The sequence below is a fragment of the Carcharodon carcharias genome, chromosome 19, assembly GCF_017639515.1.
Source record: "Carcharodon carcharias isolate sCarCar2 chromosome 19, sCarCar2.pri, whole genome shotgun sequence".
Taxonomy (NCBI): Eukaryota; Metazoa; Chordata; class Chondrichthyes; order Lamniformes; family Lamnidae; genus Carcharodon; species Carcharodon carcharias.
The window spans coordinates 11398581-11419583 of record NC_054485.1 but is presented as its reverse complement, the minus strand read 5'-3'; the positions used below and the strand labels follow the sequence as shown (position 1 = coordinate 11419583).

At 42.0% G+C, this 21003-nt stretch overlaps 2 protein-coding genes across 3 annotated transcripts in view; one reads left to right on the top strand and one right to left on the bottom strand.

Annotated features, from left to right (window-relative positions):
* mecr (mitochondrial trans-2-enoyl-CoA reductase) overlaps positions 1–21003 on the top strand; it is a 121232-nt gene that overhangs the window by 97778 nt on the left and 2451 nt on the right. The window lies entirely within an intron of this gene.
* LOC121291568 (transmembrane protein 244-like) overlaps positions 17559–21003 on the bottom strand; it is a 34525-nt gene continuing 31080 nt past the window's right edge. For both annotated transcript variants that reach the window (XM_041212939.1, XM_041212940.1), the window contains one exon: positions 17559–17767. Coding sequence is in view for 1 of the 2 variants with exons in the window: in XM_041212940.1 (XP_041068874.1) it covers positions 17745–17767 (23 nt within the window). In the remaining variant the exon portion in view is untranslated. The remainder of the gene's footprint in view (positions 17768–21003) is intronic.

Genomic DNA, 21003 nt, shown 5'->3' with positions numbered 1-21003 from the left:
AAGTGGACTATATCAGTTTAAAGTAATGCCATTTGGTATGAAATATGTACCTGCGACATTTCAAAGACTGACAAAGTAATTGCAGGTCTAAGCAATTGTGCAGTTTATGTTGCTGATCTAATCGTTTTCAGTCAGACATGGGAGAAGCATTTATAGCATCTGAAAGAATCATTTACTTGGCTACAAGAAGTTAATTTGGTGATGAACTTGACTAGAAGTGAATTTGCCAAAGTGCAAGTTATGTATCTAGGCCATACCATTTGACATGGTAAGGTGACTCCAAGAGATGTGAAAGTCAAGGCTATCATGGATTTCCCAGTGCCTACAACAAAATGAGAAGTTTTGAGATTTCTGGGCATGAGTGGATTTTACCAGAAATTTGTACCAAATTTTAGCCAAGCGGTTGCTCCACTGACTGAATTATTAAAAACGAACAAGAAGTTTCAATGGACACTGGAGTGTCAGAAGTCATTCGATAGTTTGACAACTGAATTAACTACGACACCCGAGTTAGCAGTACCCAATTATGTCAAGCAATTCAAGTTGGCCGTTGACACAAGCAATATGGGCATTGGGGCTGTACTGTTACAAGAAGATGACATTGGAGTTGAAAAACCGTTAGGGTATTTTTCATGGAAGCAGAATGAACAACAGAGAAGATGTTCAACGATCAAAAAAGAGACTTTGAGTTTGGTGTTAGCATTGCAGCATTTTGAAATTTATGTTGCAAACAATTCAACAGAAATAATTGTTTATACAAATCATAATCCTTTGAAGTTTTTGGACAAATTTCGCGACAAAAGGCTTTTTAGATGGCATCTATTACTACAACCATTTAATTTATGTATTATACATATTTCTGGAAGAGAAAATCTGTTCGCAAGGGTTTGAAGCTTAAAGGAAAATGACACATTTTTTAAAAAACCTGGATACTGAATTGGAGTGGTTTCTGCTGATACCAAGAACTTGTGTATATATATTGTTATGTTAATCCACGCACCTGATAGTATAATAAATATAGGAGATAGTGTGAGATGGGTTATTAAAATGAAGTCGTTTTCTAGAATTATGACTTCATTTTTCAATAGGGAGGGGTTGCCATGAAGCTATTAATGTATATAATATTTTTGGAAAATATTTTTCTTTTAAAATAGAGGTTTAGCCTTTGGGTGTGTCTTAATTGGATTAAAGCCAGCTAGTCTGGGTGCTTTGATGTGTACTAGTTTTGATATGTAAGAGAGATAGAGTGCATTTGCATTTTTTGAACAGAGCATTCAAGAACTGAGTGAATTCTGGCACCTAGCGGGCAGAGACCAAGCAATATGCTTATATTGCTCATAAAATTGGTACTATGAAAGATGTTTTATTGTTAGAAGAGGCTGATGATACAGTGAGGATTTACATTCAATGGGCTGTGCTAGGTATAACAAGACAATTGTTTTGTATGTGTGCAGCAGATGCAATGTCAGATCAAAAGCAGCTGTAAGCCTCCAACTGTCTCTATAGGAACCAAAGTGAAAAGAACCTCATTTTGAATTTGTAAAGTGAAAGTGCTTTACCTGGTATCTGGTTAATCCTATGAGTTGCTGTTGCCATAATGGAGATTTGATTGGGAATTTGTTAAAAGTTATGATCATAATTTGTAGCCATGTGTATATAGTTAACTTGTATAAATTAATAAAATGTTTCAATTTTAGCTTAATATAAAACCTCTTGAGAACTGGTGGTATGATTCCTGAATTTAGAGCTACATCTCAAATATATCTCTTAAAATTATAGGTTATGACAGTTGCTTAAAGTTTCCTTCTGGGATTTTTAAATAACACTGCTGTACCAACTGCACAGTCATAACATGGCCTTACTTGTTACATATCCAAGAAGGCACAATCAGAAGGAACAGGAGAAATCTTCTCCTCAATCCTCGTGGCGAATCTTACATCTAAGCAAACAAGATGTAGAAACCAAAATATTTGAAACACCAAGTACTACAACTTCAACTCCAGACCAACAAAGTCAGCCCAAAGTAACTGAGACCACCATTCCTCCAAACTTGAAAAGTACAAGATCTGGAAGAGTTGTAAAGTCAGGACTTGGGGGTGGAGAAGGGTTAGCTTGTAAATATCATTGTAAATACATTTGGGTAAAGACTTGTTTGGGATGTAGCATTAGGGTGTTCGGGACTGTAATGGTTAATATGGGACTGGGGAAACAGTACCACTCATATTATGATGTAGAGAGTTACATGGGTGTAGTAGGGTGCAGTGGTGAATCTGGTAGAACTTGACATGAAGATAGTACCAAGTCAGAACTGTAGTTTGTATCTATGTAGGTAGCTATGTGTTTTTAATAAAGTTATTGTTCAACCATACAAGCCTCTAGAACTCTTCATGAGACAACATACAATCTTGCAACACAACCTGTCCAACCTTTCCTTCTAACTAAAATTCTCCATTCCTGGCAACGTCCTTTGAAATCTCTTCTGTACTGTCTTCTAATGTCATCAGATCTTTCCCATAATGTGGTGACCAGAACTGTATGCAATACTCTAGCTGCAGTCTATATAGTGTTTTGCACTGTTCTAGCATATTCTCCCTGCTCTTATACTATAGGCAATCAGCCAATGAAATAGACTACCCCATATGCCTGCTTGACCTGCCCTGCTATGTTCAAAGATATATAGACACACACTCCAAGGTCCGAGTGTTCCTCTACATTTTTCATTTATTGTGTTTGCCTGTTTGTCTTCCCCAAATAAATGACCACCGCTCCCCTGGATTAAATTACATTTGCCACTGAGCAGTCCCATTGATATCTTCCTGCAGTCTACAACTTTCTTCCTCACTATCTACCAGACAGCCAATTTTCGTATCATCTGCAAGTACAGGGACCAAAACTCTACACCGTACTCCAGGGAAGGTGATGGTGTAGTGGTATTGTCGCTGGACTAGTAATCCAGAGACCCAAAGTAATGAATCCCGCTACGGCAGATGGTGGAATTTGAGTTCATCTGGAATTAAAGATCTAATGATGACTTGTAAATTCATTGTTTGTTGTAAAAACCGATCTTGGTCCTTTAGAGAAGGAAATCCGTTGTCCTTACCTGGTCTGGCCTACACATGGCTCTCTTACATGCCCTCTAAAATGGCCTAGCAAGCCATTCAGTTGTAACAACCACAAAAAAGGAATGAAACTGGACGGACCACCCAGCATTGACCTAGGCATTGGAAATAACAATGGCAACCTCAGCCCTGTCGACCCTGCAAAGTCCTCCTTACTAAGATCTGGGGGCTAGTGCCGAAATTGGGACAGCTGTCTCACAGACTAGTCAAGCAGCAGCCTGACATAGTCATCCTTGCGGATGCATCATACCTAACAGATCATACCCAGACACCAGCATCACCATCTCTAGGTATGTCCTGCACCACCAGCAGGAGAGGCCCAGCAGAGATTGCTGCACCGTGGTATACGGTCAGGAGGGAGTTGCCCTGGGAGTCCTCAACATTGACTCCGGACCCCATGAAATCTCATGGCATCAGGTCAAACATAGGCAAGGAAACCTCTTGCTGATTATCACGTACCGGCCTCCCTCAGCTGATGAATCAGTTCTCCTTCATGTTGAACACCACTTGGAGGAAGCACTGAGGGTGGCAAAGGTGCAGAATGTACTCTGGGTGGAGGACTTCAATGTCCATCACCAAGACTGGCTCGGTAGCACCACTACTGACCGAGCTGGCCGAGTCCTTAATGATATAGCTGCTAGACTTGGTCTGCGTCAATTGGTGAGAGAACCACCAAGAGGGAAAAACATACTTGACCTCATCCTCACCAACCTGCTTGCCGCAGATGCATCTGTCCATGACAGTATCGGTAGGAGTGACCACTGCACACATTGAGGATACCCTCCATCATGTTGTATGGCACTACCACCATGCTAAAAGGATAGATTTCAAACAGATCTAGCAACTCAAGGCATCCATCAGGCTCTGTGGGCCGTCAGCAGCAGCAGAATTGTACTTGAACACAATCTGTAACCTTATGGCCCAGCATGTCCCCCACTCCACCATCAAGCCAGGGTTTCAATGAAGAGTGCAGGAGGGCATGCCAGGAGCAGCACCAGGCATACCTAAGGAAAATGAGGTGTCAACCTGGTGAAGCTATGACACAGGACTACTTAAGTGCCAAACAGCACAAGCAGCAAGTGATCGACAGGACTAAGCGGTCCCCAACCAACAGATCAGACCTAAGATCTGCAGTCCTGCCACACCCAGTCGTGAATGGTGGTGGACAATTAAACAACTCACTGAAGGAGGAAGCTCCACAAATATCCCCATCCTCAATGATGGGGGAGCCCAGCACATCAGTGCAAAAGATAAGGCTGAAGCATTTGCTGCAATCTTCAGCCAGAAGTGGCAAGTGGATGATCCATCTCGGCCTTCTCCGGAGGTCCCCAGCATCACAGATGCCAGTCTTCAGCCAATTCGATTCACTCCACATGATACCAAGAAACAGCTGAAGGCACTGGATACTGCAAAGGCTATGGGTCCTGACAATATTCTGGCAATAGTACTGAAGACTTGTGCTCCAGAACTTGCTGCACCCCTAGCCAAGCTGTTCCAGTACAGCTACAACACTGGCATTTACCCGGCTATGTGGAAAATTGCCCAGGTATGTCCTGTACACAAAAAGCAGGACAAATCCAACCTGGCCAATTACCGCCCCATCAGTCTACTCTCCATCATCAGTAAAGTAATGGAAGGGGTCATCAACTCTGCTGTCAAGCGGCACTTGCTCAGCAATACCCTGCTCACTGACGCCCGGTTTGGGTTCCACCAAGGCCACTCAGCTCCTGGCCTCATTACAGCCTTGGTTCAAACATGAACCAAAGAGCTGAACTCCCGAGGTGAGGTGAGAGTGACTGCCCTTGACATCAAGGCCGCATTTGACTAAGTGTGGCATCAAGGAGCCCTAGCTCCTGGAGTCAATGGGAATCAGGGGGAAAGCTCTCCACTGGTTGGAGTCATACCTGGCACAAAGAAAGATGGTTGTGGTTGTTGGAGGTCAGTCATCTCAGCTCCAGGACATCACTGCAGGAGTTCCTCAGGGTGGTGTCCTCAGCCCAACCATCTTCAGCTGCTTCATCAATGACCTTCCTTCCATCATAAGTTCAGAAGTGGGGATGTTCACTGATGATTGCACAATGTTCAACACCATTCGCAACTCCTCAGATACTGAAGCAGCCCGTGCCCAAATGCAGCAAGACCTGGACAACATCCAGTCTTGGCTGACAAGTGGCAAGTAACATTCATGCCACACAAGTGTCATGTAATGACTATCTCCAACAAGAGAGAATCCTACTATTGCCCCTTGATGTTCAATGGCATTACCATCACTGAATCCCCCACTGTCAACATCCTGGGGGTTACCATTCACCAGAAACTGAACTGGACTAGCCATATAAATACTGTGGCTACAAGAGAAGGTCAGAGGCTAGGATTCGTGCAATGAGTAACCTACCTCCTGACTCCCCAAAGCCTGTCCACCTCAGGAGTGTGATGGAATACCCCCCACTTGCCTGGATGAGTGCAGCTCCAACAACACTCAAGAAGCTTTACACCGTTCAGGACAAAGCAACCCACTTGATTGGCACCACATCCACAAACATTCACTCCCTTCATCACCGATGCATATAGCAACAGTACGTACCATCTACAAGATGCTCTGTAGGAATTCACCAAGGCTCCTTCAACAGCACCTTCCAAACCCATGACTACTACCATCTAGAAGGACAAGGGCAGCAGATAGATGGGAACACCACCACCTGAAAGTTCCCCTCCAAGTTACTCACCATCCTGACTTGGAAATATATTGCTGTTCCTTCACTGTCACTGGGTCAAAATCCTGGAACTCCCTTCCTAACAGCACTGTGGATGTAACTACACTACATGGACTGCAGTGATACGAGAATGCAGCTCACCACCACCTTCTCAAGGGCAATTAGGGATGAGCAATAAAAATACTGGCCCAGTCAGCGAAGGCCACATCCCATGAATGAATAAAAAATAAAGGTGCAGCCTCACCAACACCCTGGACAGTTGTAACAAGACTTCCCTTCCCTTCAACTCCCACCCCTTAGCAATACAGGCCAGAATTCCATTTGCCTTCTTAATTATTTGCTGCACCTGCGTGCTAACATTTTGTATTTCATGCACAAGAACACCCAGACCCCTCAGTGCTGCACTTTTTTGGAGTCTCTCTCCATTTACATAATAGTCTGCCTGTTGATTTTTCCTACCAAAGTGCATGACCTCATACTTTCCTACATTAAACTCCATCTGCCAAGTTTTTGCCCACTCACTCAACCTATCTATAGCCCCTTACAGGTTCCTTATGTACTCATCACAACATGCCCTTCCACCTATTTTTGTATCATCAGAAATTTGGATACATTACACTCTGCCCCCTCCAAGTCATTAATATAGATAGTAAATAATTGAGGCCATAGGCACTTCCACTAGTTACGTCTTTCCAACTTGAACAAGACCCATTAATCCCGACTCTCTGTCTTCTGTGTGTTAACCAATCCTCAGTCCATGTTAATACATTACCCCCAATACCGTGAGCTCCTATCTTGTGCTGTCACCTTTTTTGTGGCACCTTATCGAATGCCTTCTGGAAATTCAAATATGCTACATCTACTGGTTCCTCTTTATCAATTCTGCTTGTTATATCCTCAAAGAGCTGTAGCCAATTTGTCAAACATGATTTCCCTTTCACAAAACCATGTTGACTCTGCATTAAGCTTTTCTAAATGTGCTGCTATTTCTTCCTTAATAATGAACTCTAGCATTTTCCCAATGACAGATGTTAGGCTATAGTTTCATGCTTTTTGTCTCCCCCACCTCCTTGAACAGTGACATCACAGTAGTGGTTTACAAATCTGCTGAGACCCTCCCAGAATCCAGTGAGTTCTGGAATATTTCCACCAATGCCTCCACTATCTCTGCAGCCACTTCCTTTAAAAGGTTAAACGGTCAGTGGTAGACCAGATGGTTGGGAAAATTTTAGGAACTAGTGAAGGATGACTCAATGTAATAAAGAGGGAGAAAATAGATTATGAGAGTAAACCAGCCAGAAATATAAAAACAGACAAGAGCTTCTACAAGTATGTAAAAGGAAGAGATGAGCTAAAACAAATGTTGATCTCTTAGAGGATGAGATGAGGGCAGTAATAATGAGAAACAATGAAATGGCAGGGACTTTAAACAAATATTTTGTATCAGTCTTCATTAAAAACATCCCAATAATAGTAGAAAACCAGACAGCAAAAGAGAGGGAGGCAATTAAAATAATCATCGTCACTAGCTAGGGGGAGGTGGTGTCATAATGGTATTGTCTACTGATATTGTCTACTGAATTTAGTATTCCAGTGACCCAGGGTAATGCTTTGGGAACTCAGGTTCAAATCCCACCATGGTAGATAGTGAAATTTGAATACAGTACAAACTGGAATTTAATAAGAAGTCTGATTACTGTAAAACCATTGCCAATTGTAAGAACCCATATTTAGGGCATTAGTGAGCCAGATGGGTTTTTATTTGCCATCCTTAGCTGGTCTACATGTGACTCTCAAGGGGAATTAGGGATCTTTAATGGGTAATAAATGCTGGCCAAACCAGCGACACCCACATCCCATGAACAAATAAAAAATACCTGGACCTGATGGCCAGCATCATAGGGTCTTAAAAGAATTAGCTGTTGGTTGTAATCGTCCAAAATGCTCTAGATTCAGCAGATTGAAAAACTGCAAATGTAATACCCCATTCAAAAAAGAACACTGAAAGCAGTAAACTATAGGGCATCTATCATTGGGAAATTCTGGAAACCATTGCTCAAGAAACAGGAAATCCAGATCAAGATTGTTTTATGGAAAGGAAATTATGTTTCACAAATTTATTGGAGTTCTTTGAGGGTGTAACAATCAGAGTAGATAAAGAGGAACTGGTAGATATTTTGGATCTCCAAAAGGTACCACAGATTAGTATGGATAGAAGTTTGGTTAACAAATGGAAAACAACACATATTTTTGTAGTACCTTTAACATAATGAAAATTTTCAAGGCCCTTCAAAGGACCATCAGAAAACAAAATATGACACTGAGCCACATAAGGAGATATTAGATCAGATGATCCAAAGATGGTCAAAGAGGTAAGGTTTAAGGAATATCTTAAGGAAGAAAGTAAGGTGGAGAGATGTAGAAAGGGTATTCCAGAGCCTGGGGTCTAGACAACTGAAGGCACAGCCACCAGTGGTAGAGAAATGAAAATATGCACAAGTAGCCAGTGGACTGCAGATATCTTAGGGGGTTGTGGGGCTGGAGGAGATTACTGAGATAGGTGAGGCCATGGAGGGATTTGAAAAAAAGGATGGGAATTTTAAAACAACATTTTAAAACAAGACATTGTTTGACCAGGAGCCAATGTAGGTCAGCGAGTTCAGGAGTGTTAGGAAAATGGGACTTGATGCGAGTTAACACACAGGCATGGAATTTTGGATGACATCAAATTTACAGAGGGTAGAATGTGGAATACCAGCCAGGAGTGCGATGCGATAGTTGAGTCGAGGTAACAAAGATATTATTGAGGGTTTCAGCAGAGATGAGCTGAGACAGGACAAAGTCAGATGATGTTATGAGGGTGGAAATAGTCAGTTTTAGTGATGGAATGAATATGAGGTCGGAAGCTCATCTCAGGATCAAATGTGACACCATGGTTGCAAATAGACTGGCTTAACCTTAGACTGTTATCTGGATGAAGGATGGAGTGTCTAGGTAGGAGCAGAATTTGAAGTGGAGGCCGAAAACAATGGGCTTCAGTCTTTCCAATATTTAATTGGAAGGAATTTCTGCTCATTCAGTACTGGATGACAGTTTAGCAACATTGGAGAAGTTGAGAGAGGTAGTTGTGATTTAGAGCTGGGTGTTGTCAGCATACATGTGAAAACTATAGCTGTGCTTTCAGATGATGTCGCTGAGTGGCAGCACATGGATGGGAAATAGAAGCGGGCTAAGGATAGCTCCTTGGGAGACACCAGAGATAAAAGTACAGCAGCAGGAAGAGAAGCCATTGCAAGTGATTCTCTGGCTACAATTAGATAGATAAGAATGGAACCAGGCAAGTGCAATCCCACCAAGCTGAATGACAGTGGAGAGGCATTGGAGGAGGATGGTGTAGTCAACCGTGTCAAAGGCTGCAGATAGGTTAAGAAGGACAATGAGGGAAAGTTTACCTTTGTCACAATCACAGAATATAATTTGTGGCTTTAAGAGCTGTTTTGGAGCTGTGGCAAGAGGAAAAACTTGATTGGAGAGATTCACACATGGGGTTCTGGGAAAGATGGGAATGGATTTTGGAGGTGGCAACATATTCAAAGACCTTGAAGAGGTAAAGGAGGTTGGAGATGGGATGGCAGTTTGCAAGGTTGGTAGGATTAGGGGTTGTTTTTATTTGCAGAAAGGGGTGATGACAGCAGATTTAAAGGACAGAAGGACACCACCTGAAATGACAGAACCAAGAGAAACAATCGGAATAAATGAGTCATTTCAGATTGGCAAATTGTAACCATTGGGATGCCACAAGCTGGGGCTTCACCTATTTACAATCTATTTTAATAATCTGGATGATGGGACTGAGTGTATTGTACCAAATCTACTGAGGATAGGAGGGAAAGCAAATTGTGAGGAGGACACAAGGAATCTGCAAAGGGATATGGATAAATTAAGTGAGTGAGCAAAATTTGGTAGATGGATTATCATGTGGGAAAATATGGGGCTGGATTTAACAGGTGCCACAGTCCCACCCACACCCCCACCCTCCCACTCACAACTAAAAGTCAAGGGGAGGGCCTCACCTAGCAGAAGAATGGCTGCCCAGCAGCCAGTTGGCTGGTAATAGACTGGAGGTGGGGCTTCAGCCCCTCAGGGACAGGAAATACCACTTTAGAGAGCTACTGGCCAGACAGGGGCCGGCAGCTCTCCAGTACTTCAGGAGGTGAGTGGCCTGGGATCAGAACTGGCGAGTATTTGGGAGTCTTGCTGGGCCCAAGGCTGGGGCAAGGAGATGGAAGGCCAGGGTTTGAGAGGCAATTGGGGTAGGCAAACCTGTAGAGGTAACGCCTTGGGAGCTTAGGGAAAATCCAGGCTGCACATTTGGTGTGGCACCACCGACCGCCGTTTAAATCCCAGCATTGCCCACTTAAGGGTCTCAATTAGCCCACTGGTTGGAGGGGGGGTGCGGGGCTGCCTGATGCCACCCCCGCCACTGGTAACATTGCAGTGGGGACAGGGGTGGGTGGGTAGATGGCAGGCAGCCCATTGGATTTAACATGCCCTCTGCTTTCAAGTCTGGTGGCGGGGGTACATTAAGTCCAACCCATGAGGATATCCACTTTGGTAGGAAAAGTAGAAAACCAGAATATTATTTAAATGGTGAGGGTCTGCAGAATGCTGCAGTACGGGGGAAATCTGAGGCCTGTATGTGAAACAAAAGGTTTGCATTCAGGTGCAACAAGTAATTAGGGAGGCAAATGGAATATTGGCCTTTACTGCAAGGAAAAAGGTGTATAAAGGTAGAGAAATCCTGCTACAACTGTACAGGTATAATCACACCTGGAGAACTGCGTACTGTTTCGATCTCCTTATTTAAGGAGAGCTATACTTGGAGGCAATTCAAAGAAGTTTCACTAGGCTGATTCCTGGGATAATGGGGTTGCCTTATGAGGAAAGATTGAGCAGGTTGGGCATATACTCATTGGAGTTCATGAGAATGAGTGGAGATTTTATTGAAACATATAAGGTTCTGAGTGGATTTGACAGATGAGATGCTGAGATCATGTTTCTTTTGTTGGTAAATCCAGAACATAGTTAGTCTTACTGAGAACTATTTATATTTAAAAATGTGTGACTTAAATATACTTCAGAAAATTCAATCCCTTCTTTGTTTATTCTTAGTGTTGGTATGTTTATTATGCCATCTACGGAGTTTTAACTTAGCAGCAGAAGGGTTATATTATAATCCTATGTTTTGTACTTTTAAGAGCCTAACTCCTGCTCTCAAATTATCCTGCCATAAAACCAAATTGCTTCATTCACATATATCTTGCTTTTTCTGTATGTGCTGCAGCTTAAGTTGCTCCTTTTCTCTTTGGTCTCCCTTCACTGCATAGGTTTGTAAGATTGTTACATGCTTTGCCAAACATATACTTAATCATATATATGGCTCAGCTTGTAACCCCACTACATACAGGGAAAAGGAAATGGGAATGCACATACAGTCAATACCAAAGGTCCTGCACCACAGTGTATGTACATGTCATTCCGAACATTGACTGGAAGACAAAATGACTGAGTCAAGTGACTTCCATGATCACAGTTAGTGTTGCTCCTTGGAAAACCTGTCAGAAATTACTTCATCAATATAGACAAGACTGTTCCACTAAGCTAGTTCCTCCCACACCTCCTAATTTAGCTGGGAAAAGGGAGTCCCTGAAGGAAATCCAGAATGTGAAGACCACTTTTCATTGAAAACCAATCTCAATCTGATCAAAAGTCATTGCCATTCAATGGAACTATGGTATAATTCCTAACACTTTTTTCATATGAGGCCAACATTCTCAATCTGCCACTGAAAACAAGAAAAAAAAACAGACCATGACTACTGGAATGCGGTCTATTGCTGTGTGCTCCTGTCATTTCTTATATGTCATCAATTATTTTTTTCATGGGGAACTCAACACAATCACTGAATGGAAAGATCACCTACTGTACTGGATTATTTTCAGACCCCACCCTCCCCACCACCACCATTACTCTCAACAGACGAAGATCTGTCATGTATTGGTGGCTTCACCAGAAGTAATAGTATAATTTTGGGCAGGAAGGTTCTGTGGCAAGTGCAAGTAGTTTCATGCCCCATGATCAAGAAATAAATTGCACCATTATTCAGTGTCTGCCTAGGCACTACACCATTACTTGTATTAATCCATAAATCTGCTTTTCTGGCCTGTACAGACACAAGGTTGGTGGTTATCTTTTGTGTAGCTACCTTAGCATGGTGCAGGATTTATTCAGCCAATATTAAGCATTGCTTCATGAGGCAGCTGTCATTTACAATAAATGGTGTAGGTGCTTCTTGATGACAGTAAAATGTTTCACATAATATTCTTTCATTATCTTTCAAAATTGAACAGCAATGGTTTGGTTCCAAGTAATCTTGAATGTAAAATAACACTGTAATGCAACATTACGTCAAGGGCAATGTAACCCTTGTCAAAGTATTTTGAATGCCTGTCTCTTTAAGTCAATTGCATTTTGTATATAGTTCAAAACAGTTCACACACAATATGGTAGCAAACAGCTTAGCCATTTTCACACTGCAAGACCCTACAAATAGCAGTTAATTAATTTTGTCCAAGGCACTGTTGTGAGCTGCCTGCTCCTCTTGAAAAAGCAGCTCCCTTGAGATCTTTATAGTTCGCCTGATGGGTGGGCATTTCATTCAAAAGATTGCATCTCTGAGAAAAAAACAGTTCATAAGTGCAACTAAAGAGTGTTAGCCCAGATTTAAGTTTTGGGAGTAGGAATTGATTCCAGAACGTTCTAATTCTACCAAGTAGCTGAACCGACCATCCTGAAAGTAGATGTGCATCAACAGAGTTGGAACTACCATATTCTGAGAACAGGTATGCTTTGTGAAACAGGTCATCTAGTACTCTTAAATGTAAAATTGTGCATTTTGTCACAAAATAACAAAAGAAAAATAGTATTTGCACCACATAAGTGCCAAGCAATAATCATCTCCAACCAGAGAAAGTCTAACCGCTAGCCATTGACATTCAGTAGAATTACCATCATCAAACTCCCCATCAACAGCAACCAGGAAGGGGGAGGAGGTATTACGATTGACCAGGAACTTAACTGGACCAGCTACATAAATCCTGTGGCTACAAGCAGGTTAGAGACTTGGTATTTTGTGACAAGTGATTTACCCCCTGACTCCTAAAGCCTTTCTATAATCTACAAGGCACAGGTTAGGAGTTGTGATTGCATACTGTCCACTTCCATAGATGAATGTAATTCCAACAATACTCAAGAAGCTCAACACCATCCCAAATAGAGCAGCCCACTCAATTGGCACCCCATCCACCACCTTAAGCATTCATTCCCTCCACCACTCGCACACTGAGACTGCAGTGTGTACCATTTACAAGATGCACTGCAGCAACTTCCCAAGGCTTCTTTGTCAGCATCTTCCAAATCTGCGATCCCTACCACTTAGAAGGACAAGGGCAGCAAGTGCATGGGAACACTACTAATTGTTTGTTCCCCTCCAAGCCACATACCATCCTGATTTGGAAATATATTGTCATTCCTTCATTATCACTGGGTCAAAAAATCCTGGAACTCCCTACCTAGAAGCACTGTGGAAGGACCTTCAGAACATGGATTGCACCGATTCATGACGGCAACTTTGGGGGTGGGCAATAAATGCTGGCCTTGCCAGTTATACCCACAACCCACAAATGAATAAAGAAATTGTCTTTCAATAGGCCTCAAGATAGATTTTATTAGCTGTGCAACCATCTGGGGCGGATTTACAGTGAAACACTGTGTTATGGCACAGAGCCCCCAAAATAATGAGTGAGTGCTGAACTGTTGGAAGTACTGTCTTTCAGCTGAGACGTTAAACTATCTGCTCGGCTGTATACAAAAAAATCTCCTGGGCATTCTTCAAAGTCTGACACTGGGCCCAGTTCTCCATCAGTGGGAAGGTATTCTATTAGGAAATCTAGCAGTGTTTTGTAATATATAAAGTTTCACAGTAATCTATTGGATTTCTGAGATTTTTCATTAACTGGCCGACACAACATGAATTTCTCCAAGATGTAAAGTTGGCATTGTTGTCCAGCTTATTCATACAGTACAATTCAGTGAACAATAATGTTTTTTTATTCATTCATGGGATGTGGGCATCACTGGCTAGGCCAGTATTTATTACCCATCCCTAACTGCCCTTAAGAAGATGGTATTGAGCTGCCTCCTTGAATCACTGCAGTCCATATGGTGTAGGTACACCGACAGTGCTTCTAGGGAGGGAGTTCCAGGATTTTGACCCAGCGACAGTGAAGGAACAGCGATATATTTCCAAGTCAGGGTGGTGAGTGACTTGGAGGCAACTTCCAGGTGGTGGTGTTCCCCTGTATCTGTTGCCCTTATCTTTCTAGCTGTTAGTGGTCATGGGTTTGGAAGGTGCTGTCTAAGGGGCCTTGATGAGTTGCTGTGGTGCATCTTGTAGATGGTACACACTGCTGCCACTGTGCGTCGGTGGTGGAGGGAATGAATGTTTGTGGAAGGGGTGCCAGTCAAGTGGGCTGCTTTGTCCTGGATAGTGTCAAGATTCTTGAGTGGTGTTGGAGCTGCACTCATCCAGGCAAGTGGATACTGGCAGTTTCCCCCCTCTCTAAAACACCAGAACAAATCATGAAGCAATTTACAAGCTTAATGCGGCTGGAGCGAAAGGGAGGGAGAGGAAGAGTGGGGAAAAAAGATTTGAGATAAGCAGCCTCAGCGTGCTTCAGGCGATGTGGATGGATGGCTGAGATCTGAGAGACGGGAGACACTCTCCAGTGATGTCCCTGTAATAATTCCACCTCTTGCAACTTTTAGATTCACCCTTCTTTGTTTGCTTGGTTACAGCGTGTGGGCTGCTTTTGCCAAAGCAGGTTTCATTTGTGCAGGGTGAATACAGTGAATGCGACACGGTTCCAGGGAGAGGAAGGGTGACACATTCTAGCTTTCAGAGGAACCAGATTACATTGCTGGGCATTTAGATTTCAACAAAGGTTATAAAATGAGAGGGGTGGGGGACAAAGAGAAATGATCTGGATGCACAGCACATTCATTTTACAGCATAATAACCCTTCTCTTGGTAGGCAGTACAGCGGCAGGAAAAGAAAGCCTGAATATTGCAAAACCCGGTTGGGGATCCATGTTGAACTGAACAATGACTGGCAGGACAGGGAGGGGGCAGAGCAAGAGGCAATGGGGATGCCATTCCAATGCGGTGATATTCATTCAAAGGGAACCGGGTGGGAAAGGGGCTGATTTTGATATTTTCTTGTAGCTTCAGCTTTTTGTTGTGTGTGTTAATGGGGGTTCGGGCTGGCACTGTTTTCTAGAAGAGCAGGGGAATTTTCCCTGCAGTCCTGCTATCCATCAACCAGTGTCACAAAAGCAAATTATCCAGTAAAGGTCGCGTGTTGTTTGTGGGAGCTTCCTGTTTGCAACAGTGACTGCAACTCAACAGTACTTTATTGTCTGTATTGTCATTGTTCAGGACTACTGGATGTCCCAAAGTGTTATTACATTTCAGTGTTTCCTTTAAAAACTCCAGCATATGGACATCGAGGTTGAAGAGAGTCACAGATTAAATTAACCTGGAGACCGCTCGTTGGGAAACTACTTGATGACCCACCGCTTCCCGCCCACACTGCCTAATGTACTTTGAGAATTCCATTGTCTACTTCATATATTGATGCATTTTGAAGGGCAATAAATAAGCTTGGGTATAAATTAACGTCTATAATATTGAGCTTAACTGTGGACCTTAATCTCTATCCTGAATGTTTAATCTATTCATAACATCTTATATTATTGATAAACATTGGATGGTTTAGATTATAGTAATCATCGCTGCAACTGTTTTCAATCTGAGAAATTGGCAACAAATTGAACAATATGAAACGGGCTAAATAGTCAACACCAAGATGAAAAACACACAGTGCAGGACCAGCGATATCGGAAGGATCATCGCCTTAATTTCTCTCTCCACAGAAGCTGCTCCACCAGCTGAGCATTTGAAGCATTTATGTTGATACTTGAGACATTTAACTGGGACAGATCCGTTCTCAATCTACAGAAATTGGTCCCTTCCAGTTAAATTATTTTATTGCTTGAGATTGTGCCATGTCCCATTCCACAGACAGTCAAAAGCTCTTGGGCTGAATTCTCTAGCTGGTGAGCGTGGGCGGGGCCTGCTTGCCGACGCATAAAATGACGCGTGGTGACGTCGGGTGAGAGTCCCAACATCACCGCGCATCATTTAGTTTTTCAGTTCAGTGGGCGCACAGCCGAGTCAGCAGTGCGCCTGCCAAACTGTCAAAGACCTATTAAGTCCTGTTAGAAACTAATTTAAACTAAGGTTGGCGGGGGGGCAGGCGAAGAGCCCAGGCGGCCTTCGCATTTTTCATGGAACTTCATCCACGGGCGGGATGAGGTTTCATGAAGTGTTTAAAAATTCAATAAAAATGTTTGTAAAAGATCATTGACATGTCCCTGCTCACACATGAAAGGACATGTTTTAAAAGTTTTCAAATACTTTACATAGATATTTTAAACTTAAAACAAGTCTCTCTGAGGCACCTCTGTGCGAAACAAACACAGGCCCCGACTCAGGGAATCCCCCTCCCCCGCCCCACCTCCCTGCGCCCGCACAGGGACCGCTCAGCGCCTCCAGGCGAGCGTCACGCTGGGTGGGTCTTAATTGGTCCGCCCACATAAAATGGCAGCGCGCAGCCGATCGGAGGCGCCAATTGGATTTGCGCTCGCCCCCGCACAACCCTCCTCCTCCCCCTCTGACGGGGGCTAATTCAGCCCCATGTTTTTTGCAACTAGAGCTGCTCAACAGAAGTTCCTCTAGGTTTGGCTTGAACTCACAACCCTGCCATTAATATACCACATGCTAACCAACTGCGCCATGAGAGTTGAGCAGCGCTCATTTGCACATGTTTAAGTCGTAGCATCTCGTTATGGGCACTAAGTTTTTTGATTGAGTAGCGAGGACTGAAGTAATATAATAGTTTGCAGAAGTAGTTAAGTGACTGTGAAAATCTGGTGAAATAATCAATACCCTGTTGGTTTCGGGTTGTGTCCAGGTTGGGGTGAGGGGCCAAAAATGAAGTTGAGTACAGGGCTCCACTGACTGTAAATCTGCCACTGCTGACCATAAATTCTGACTAATTCTAAAATGAATGGGGGGAGGGAGGCGCAGTTTCATGTTCATTCTACTTCTTATTTCATCTTGAAACTCCACAAAATGCATTTCTTTAAATATGAGTGTGCAGTGATTGTATATGAATCCCACCTGTCTCCTTGCTGCAAGTTTTTGAAAAAATAAAGCTTGGATTCAGGAACAAAGTGTGCTATGTGCCTGAAAGTGATTTATTTCCTAAAGGGCACAAGTCTGCTGCCTCCCTCCCTGCGCCCCAGTGTAACGTGAGAGAATTATTCTATAAAAGAATTGAGAGCGGGTCATGTGAAGGAAGAGCATATATAGCAGATGTTAGAACGGCTGTGCCAAAGATGTCATGTTCCACAGTTAAATCCATTTAACAGACAGTAATTGGAAAATACTCAGAATCTGTGGAAAATGCTGCCTTACCTGCTGAGTGTTTCCCAGCATTTTCTATTTCTATTTCAGATTTCGAGTATTCACAGTAATTTACTTTATTGATATTTATTAAATGTGTGAGGATCATTCCATGCAGCAACATTGAAATGCTTTTACTTGAGAAATTGATTGAGAGATCCCCATGAAGCAGCGACATGTTGTTTACTCCATCCTTTGAAATTTGGTCCATAAGATTTTAGCAGTGAAACATGTAGTTGATCATCAGCCCTTGCTGACTGTTCATCAGTTTGCCGTGGGTCCTTTCACTGTGGGAAATGAATAGCTGTCAAAAATTTCTCTGGGATTAATATAATTACTCAGAGCTCTTTCAGCATCTACATAAAAGAAATATCATTCCAGTACTATCTTACATGATGGCAAATAAAATAACGGGACAACAGATGAAGCTGGCAAACAGTTGTGACAAATCAGGGATTTGTCTATATGAAATTGTAATGACCTGTTTATGATGTGGTAAAACCAGATTCAATAGTAAATTTTAAAAGGGAATTGGATAAATACTTGAAGGGTCAAGTATTTAGGGCTAAAGGGAAAGAGGAGTGTAAGGGCAATTAGGGATAGGCAATTAATGCTGACTAAGCCAGCGAAGTCCATGTCCCATAATTGCTCTTTCAAAGAGCAAGCACAGGCACAATGGGCTGAATGGTCTCTTTCTGTGCTGAATTATTCTATTATTTTATAGCGAAATTCAGAAATAGTTTATTTAACTGAAAGAGGCTTGTTTCCCACTGACTGTATGTTTATCAATAAACGTGGGTACCTTGCATATATATAGTTGTCTTTTCAAGGGAGAAATTTTTGTCACATCTTGAATGGTTTGCTCATAGAAAGTCTCTTAACAAACCTAGAGTGGTTGGCCAAACACCTCAGGCATGTGAGAGAGCTTGGCTACTGTGAGAAAGAGCAAGAACCATTAAACTGATTATCTGCCCTATTGGTGACTCCTGTTTATGACAACCTGCTTTGCTTTGTCCTGAAGATGAGTGAGTGGTCAAACACTGACACCCAAACAATCTCCCTGCTACCAGTGGAGCCTAATTTGATTGACAGGTCTAACACTGCAAAACATTTCCTACACCAATTCAGCTTTCAGTAATTGTGTGCCTCAATTTTTGTTTGTCACAGTTTGGGTCTTCAAAGCATCAAGAAGTATATAACCAAGGTTATTGGTCTAGGTTCTTTAATGGATTTCAACTTCCTAGCCAAGTATGAGCTGGCGCTACTGGAAACATCAAATTTCACATTTAGACTTTGCCTCATGATCATTGGTCAAATTAGGAGTGTTTTTCCCCCCCAAGATCTTTGAGACGTTTATGTTTTGTGTCAAATTTTGTAAGTTAAATGTGATTTATCTACCTGGTATTAATTGACTTTTGTTTTTGATACATTTTGTTTCTTAGTTATAGCCTAAAATGTATAGTCTCTTGGCATTTTGTTTGTCTAGAAAGACCAGTAGTGTATGGTGAAATCAATAATATTTGCAATTTTTTTAGCTCAAAAGAGTTCATTATTCATCTTTGACCTGCTGTCCCCAGATACTTTTAAGTATAAGCTTTCAGTTCACAAAAAGCTTGGGCTTTTTATGGAAGTAGGTTTTAGCATTGGACATAATAACGGTAGCTGGAATATGTTCATGACGATGACCATAAAAACTTGGTGAATTATCAGAATGCCAAACTGAGAACTACCAATCAACAACAAAAGCTGCCAGCTCACTAACTCTGCAAACCCAAACCAGTGCTTACAACTGTGCAGTTGTGTGTGTCTGGAACTTAAACGCACAGGTGAGGTGGCTACATCAGTGAAATTATTCTCCCAACTGGAAACTAATGAGGGTCTAACTGCATATTATTTCCAAACAGGTTGCATAAAAAATATAAGATACTCTCAAGCACTATTGAGATGTTATGTGAGATTCATGGACTGCGTGAAGGTTATGAAACAGGGATCGTTTATTGAACTGGCATAAAATCTTTATAAACATCACTAAAAAGCTTAACTCAGAGAAATGAACTATTTACAACTGACATTCACGGTGTCACAATGACGTAACATGTCCATGTGTGATATTAATCTTTAATTTCATCAGCTGATCAAACATGTATTGAACTGCTTTCAAAGGACTTTTAAAAAGCAAGCAGACGAACTTAAGATGGAGGCCCCACAAGTTACCTAATGTCTAGTATTACAAGTTCACCAGTTCCTGGAAGGTTCTAATGCGAATTACAATTAAAACATGATAAGGCAACCTCCTATGGAATTTCACACCTGATGTCAAGAATCACTTCAAAAGATAAACTAAAATTGTAGTGGACCTCACCATTTTCATTTATATAAAGCTACCTTTCAAGCGGAGACAGAAAGTCTACCAGGACAATAGCTATATGGAAGGTGTCCTTCCTTTCTCATCAAGATGGAGGATGCAGTATTCAGAACTTAATGACTTGGACATTGCAGAATCCAATCACCTGGGCCATAAATCAATAGCCACAGTCTGTCCAGACATGAGCTAATCAATTACCTTCAGAAATCATTATGGAGAGAGAGGACATGTGACTAGAATAACCATTTTTGAATGACTTTTATTACAAACTGCTAAGCAGGAGTTTGGAAGAAAACTACCAATGTAGCAGTAACTATTTCTCTCACCCTTCTCTCTCTCTCTCTCTCAAGTTCAAGACCCTATGTCTATTACCAGCACAGAGATAGAGTTTTCAAACAAAAAGAATATCAGATGTAAAAATCAACTTTTAGAAAAGATGGATTACGTTTAAAAAAGAAACCGTCTTTCAGAAATTACAGTTTACTTGTGCTTCAACTCCACTGAAATTTCAAGATCACCGTGGAAAAGTTCTGCTGCAGCCACGGATACCAGTGAAGGACTCATAAACTGTGAACTGTATATTTTTGCCTTTTATCATTGAATTTTAAAAGTAACCTGTACTGTATAACTTCTAATTCTGCATGTTTGTGTGAGTGCGCTGTGAAGATTAGGGTGTGGGTTTACTTTTTAAAATGTCTTCATATCTTTAACTGGGTGAGTTTTTAGCTCAGTAAAAAAAGACTAACCCCTTTTGTTTAAACTCAAGGAAGCCCATCAGATTGGTTTGTTTGCAATCAGCATGTAAATAGTTAAGCACAGACACTGAATTAATACATTCATCCTTATAAATTCACAAAAACCTGTGTTACAGTCAGAACTGGAGTGGTAGAATAGGGGAGTCATTTCACCTCTCCTTGCGTGGCCATAACAGAATTTTGGGGGCTTGAGTCCGGAACTGAATCCACAGACGAGTAATTGGAAGTGGAAATTAATCCCTAGATTAAAAAACTCTAGTCCAAGTTTTCCTGTGTACAGTACTACAGTACTAACAACCATGTCCACATTGGACTCCAGTTCCTTTGCAGACCAGATCAAAATTACTTTTGAGGATTTAAAGGTTCTGTCCCTCGAGGAGTTGAAAAGTGGAGCAAAGGAGTT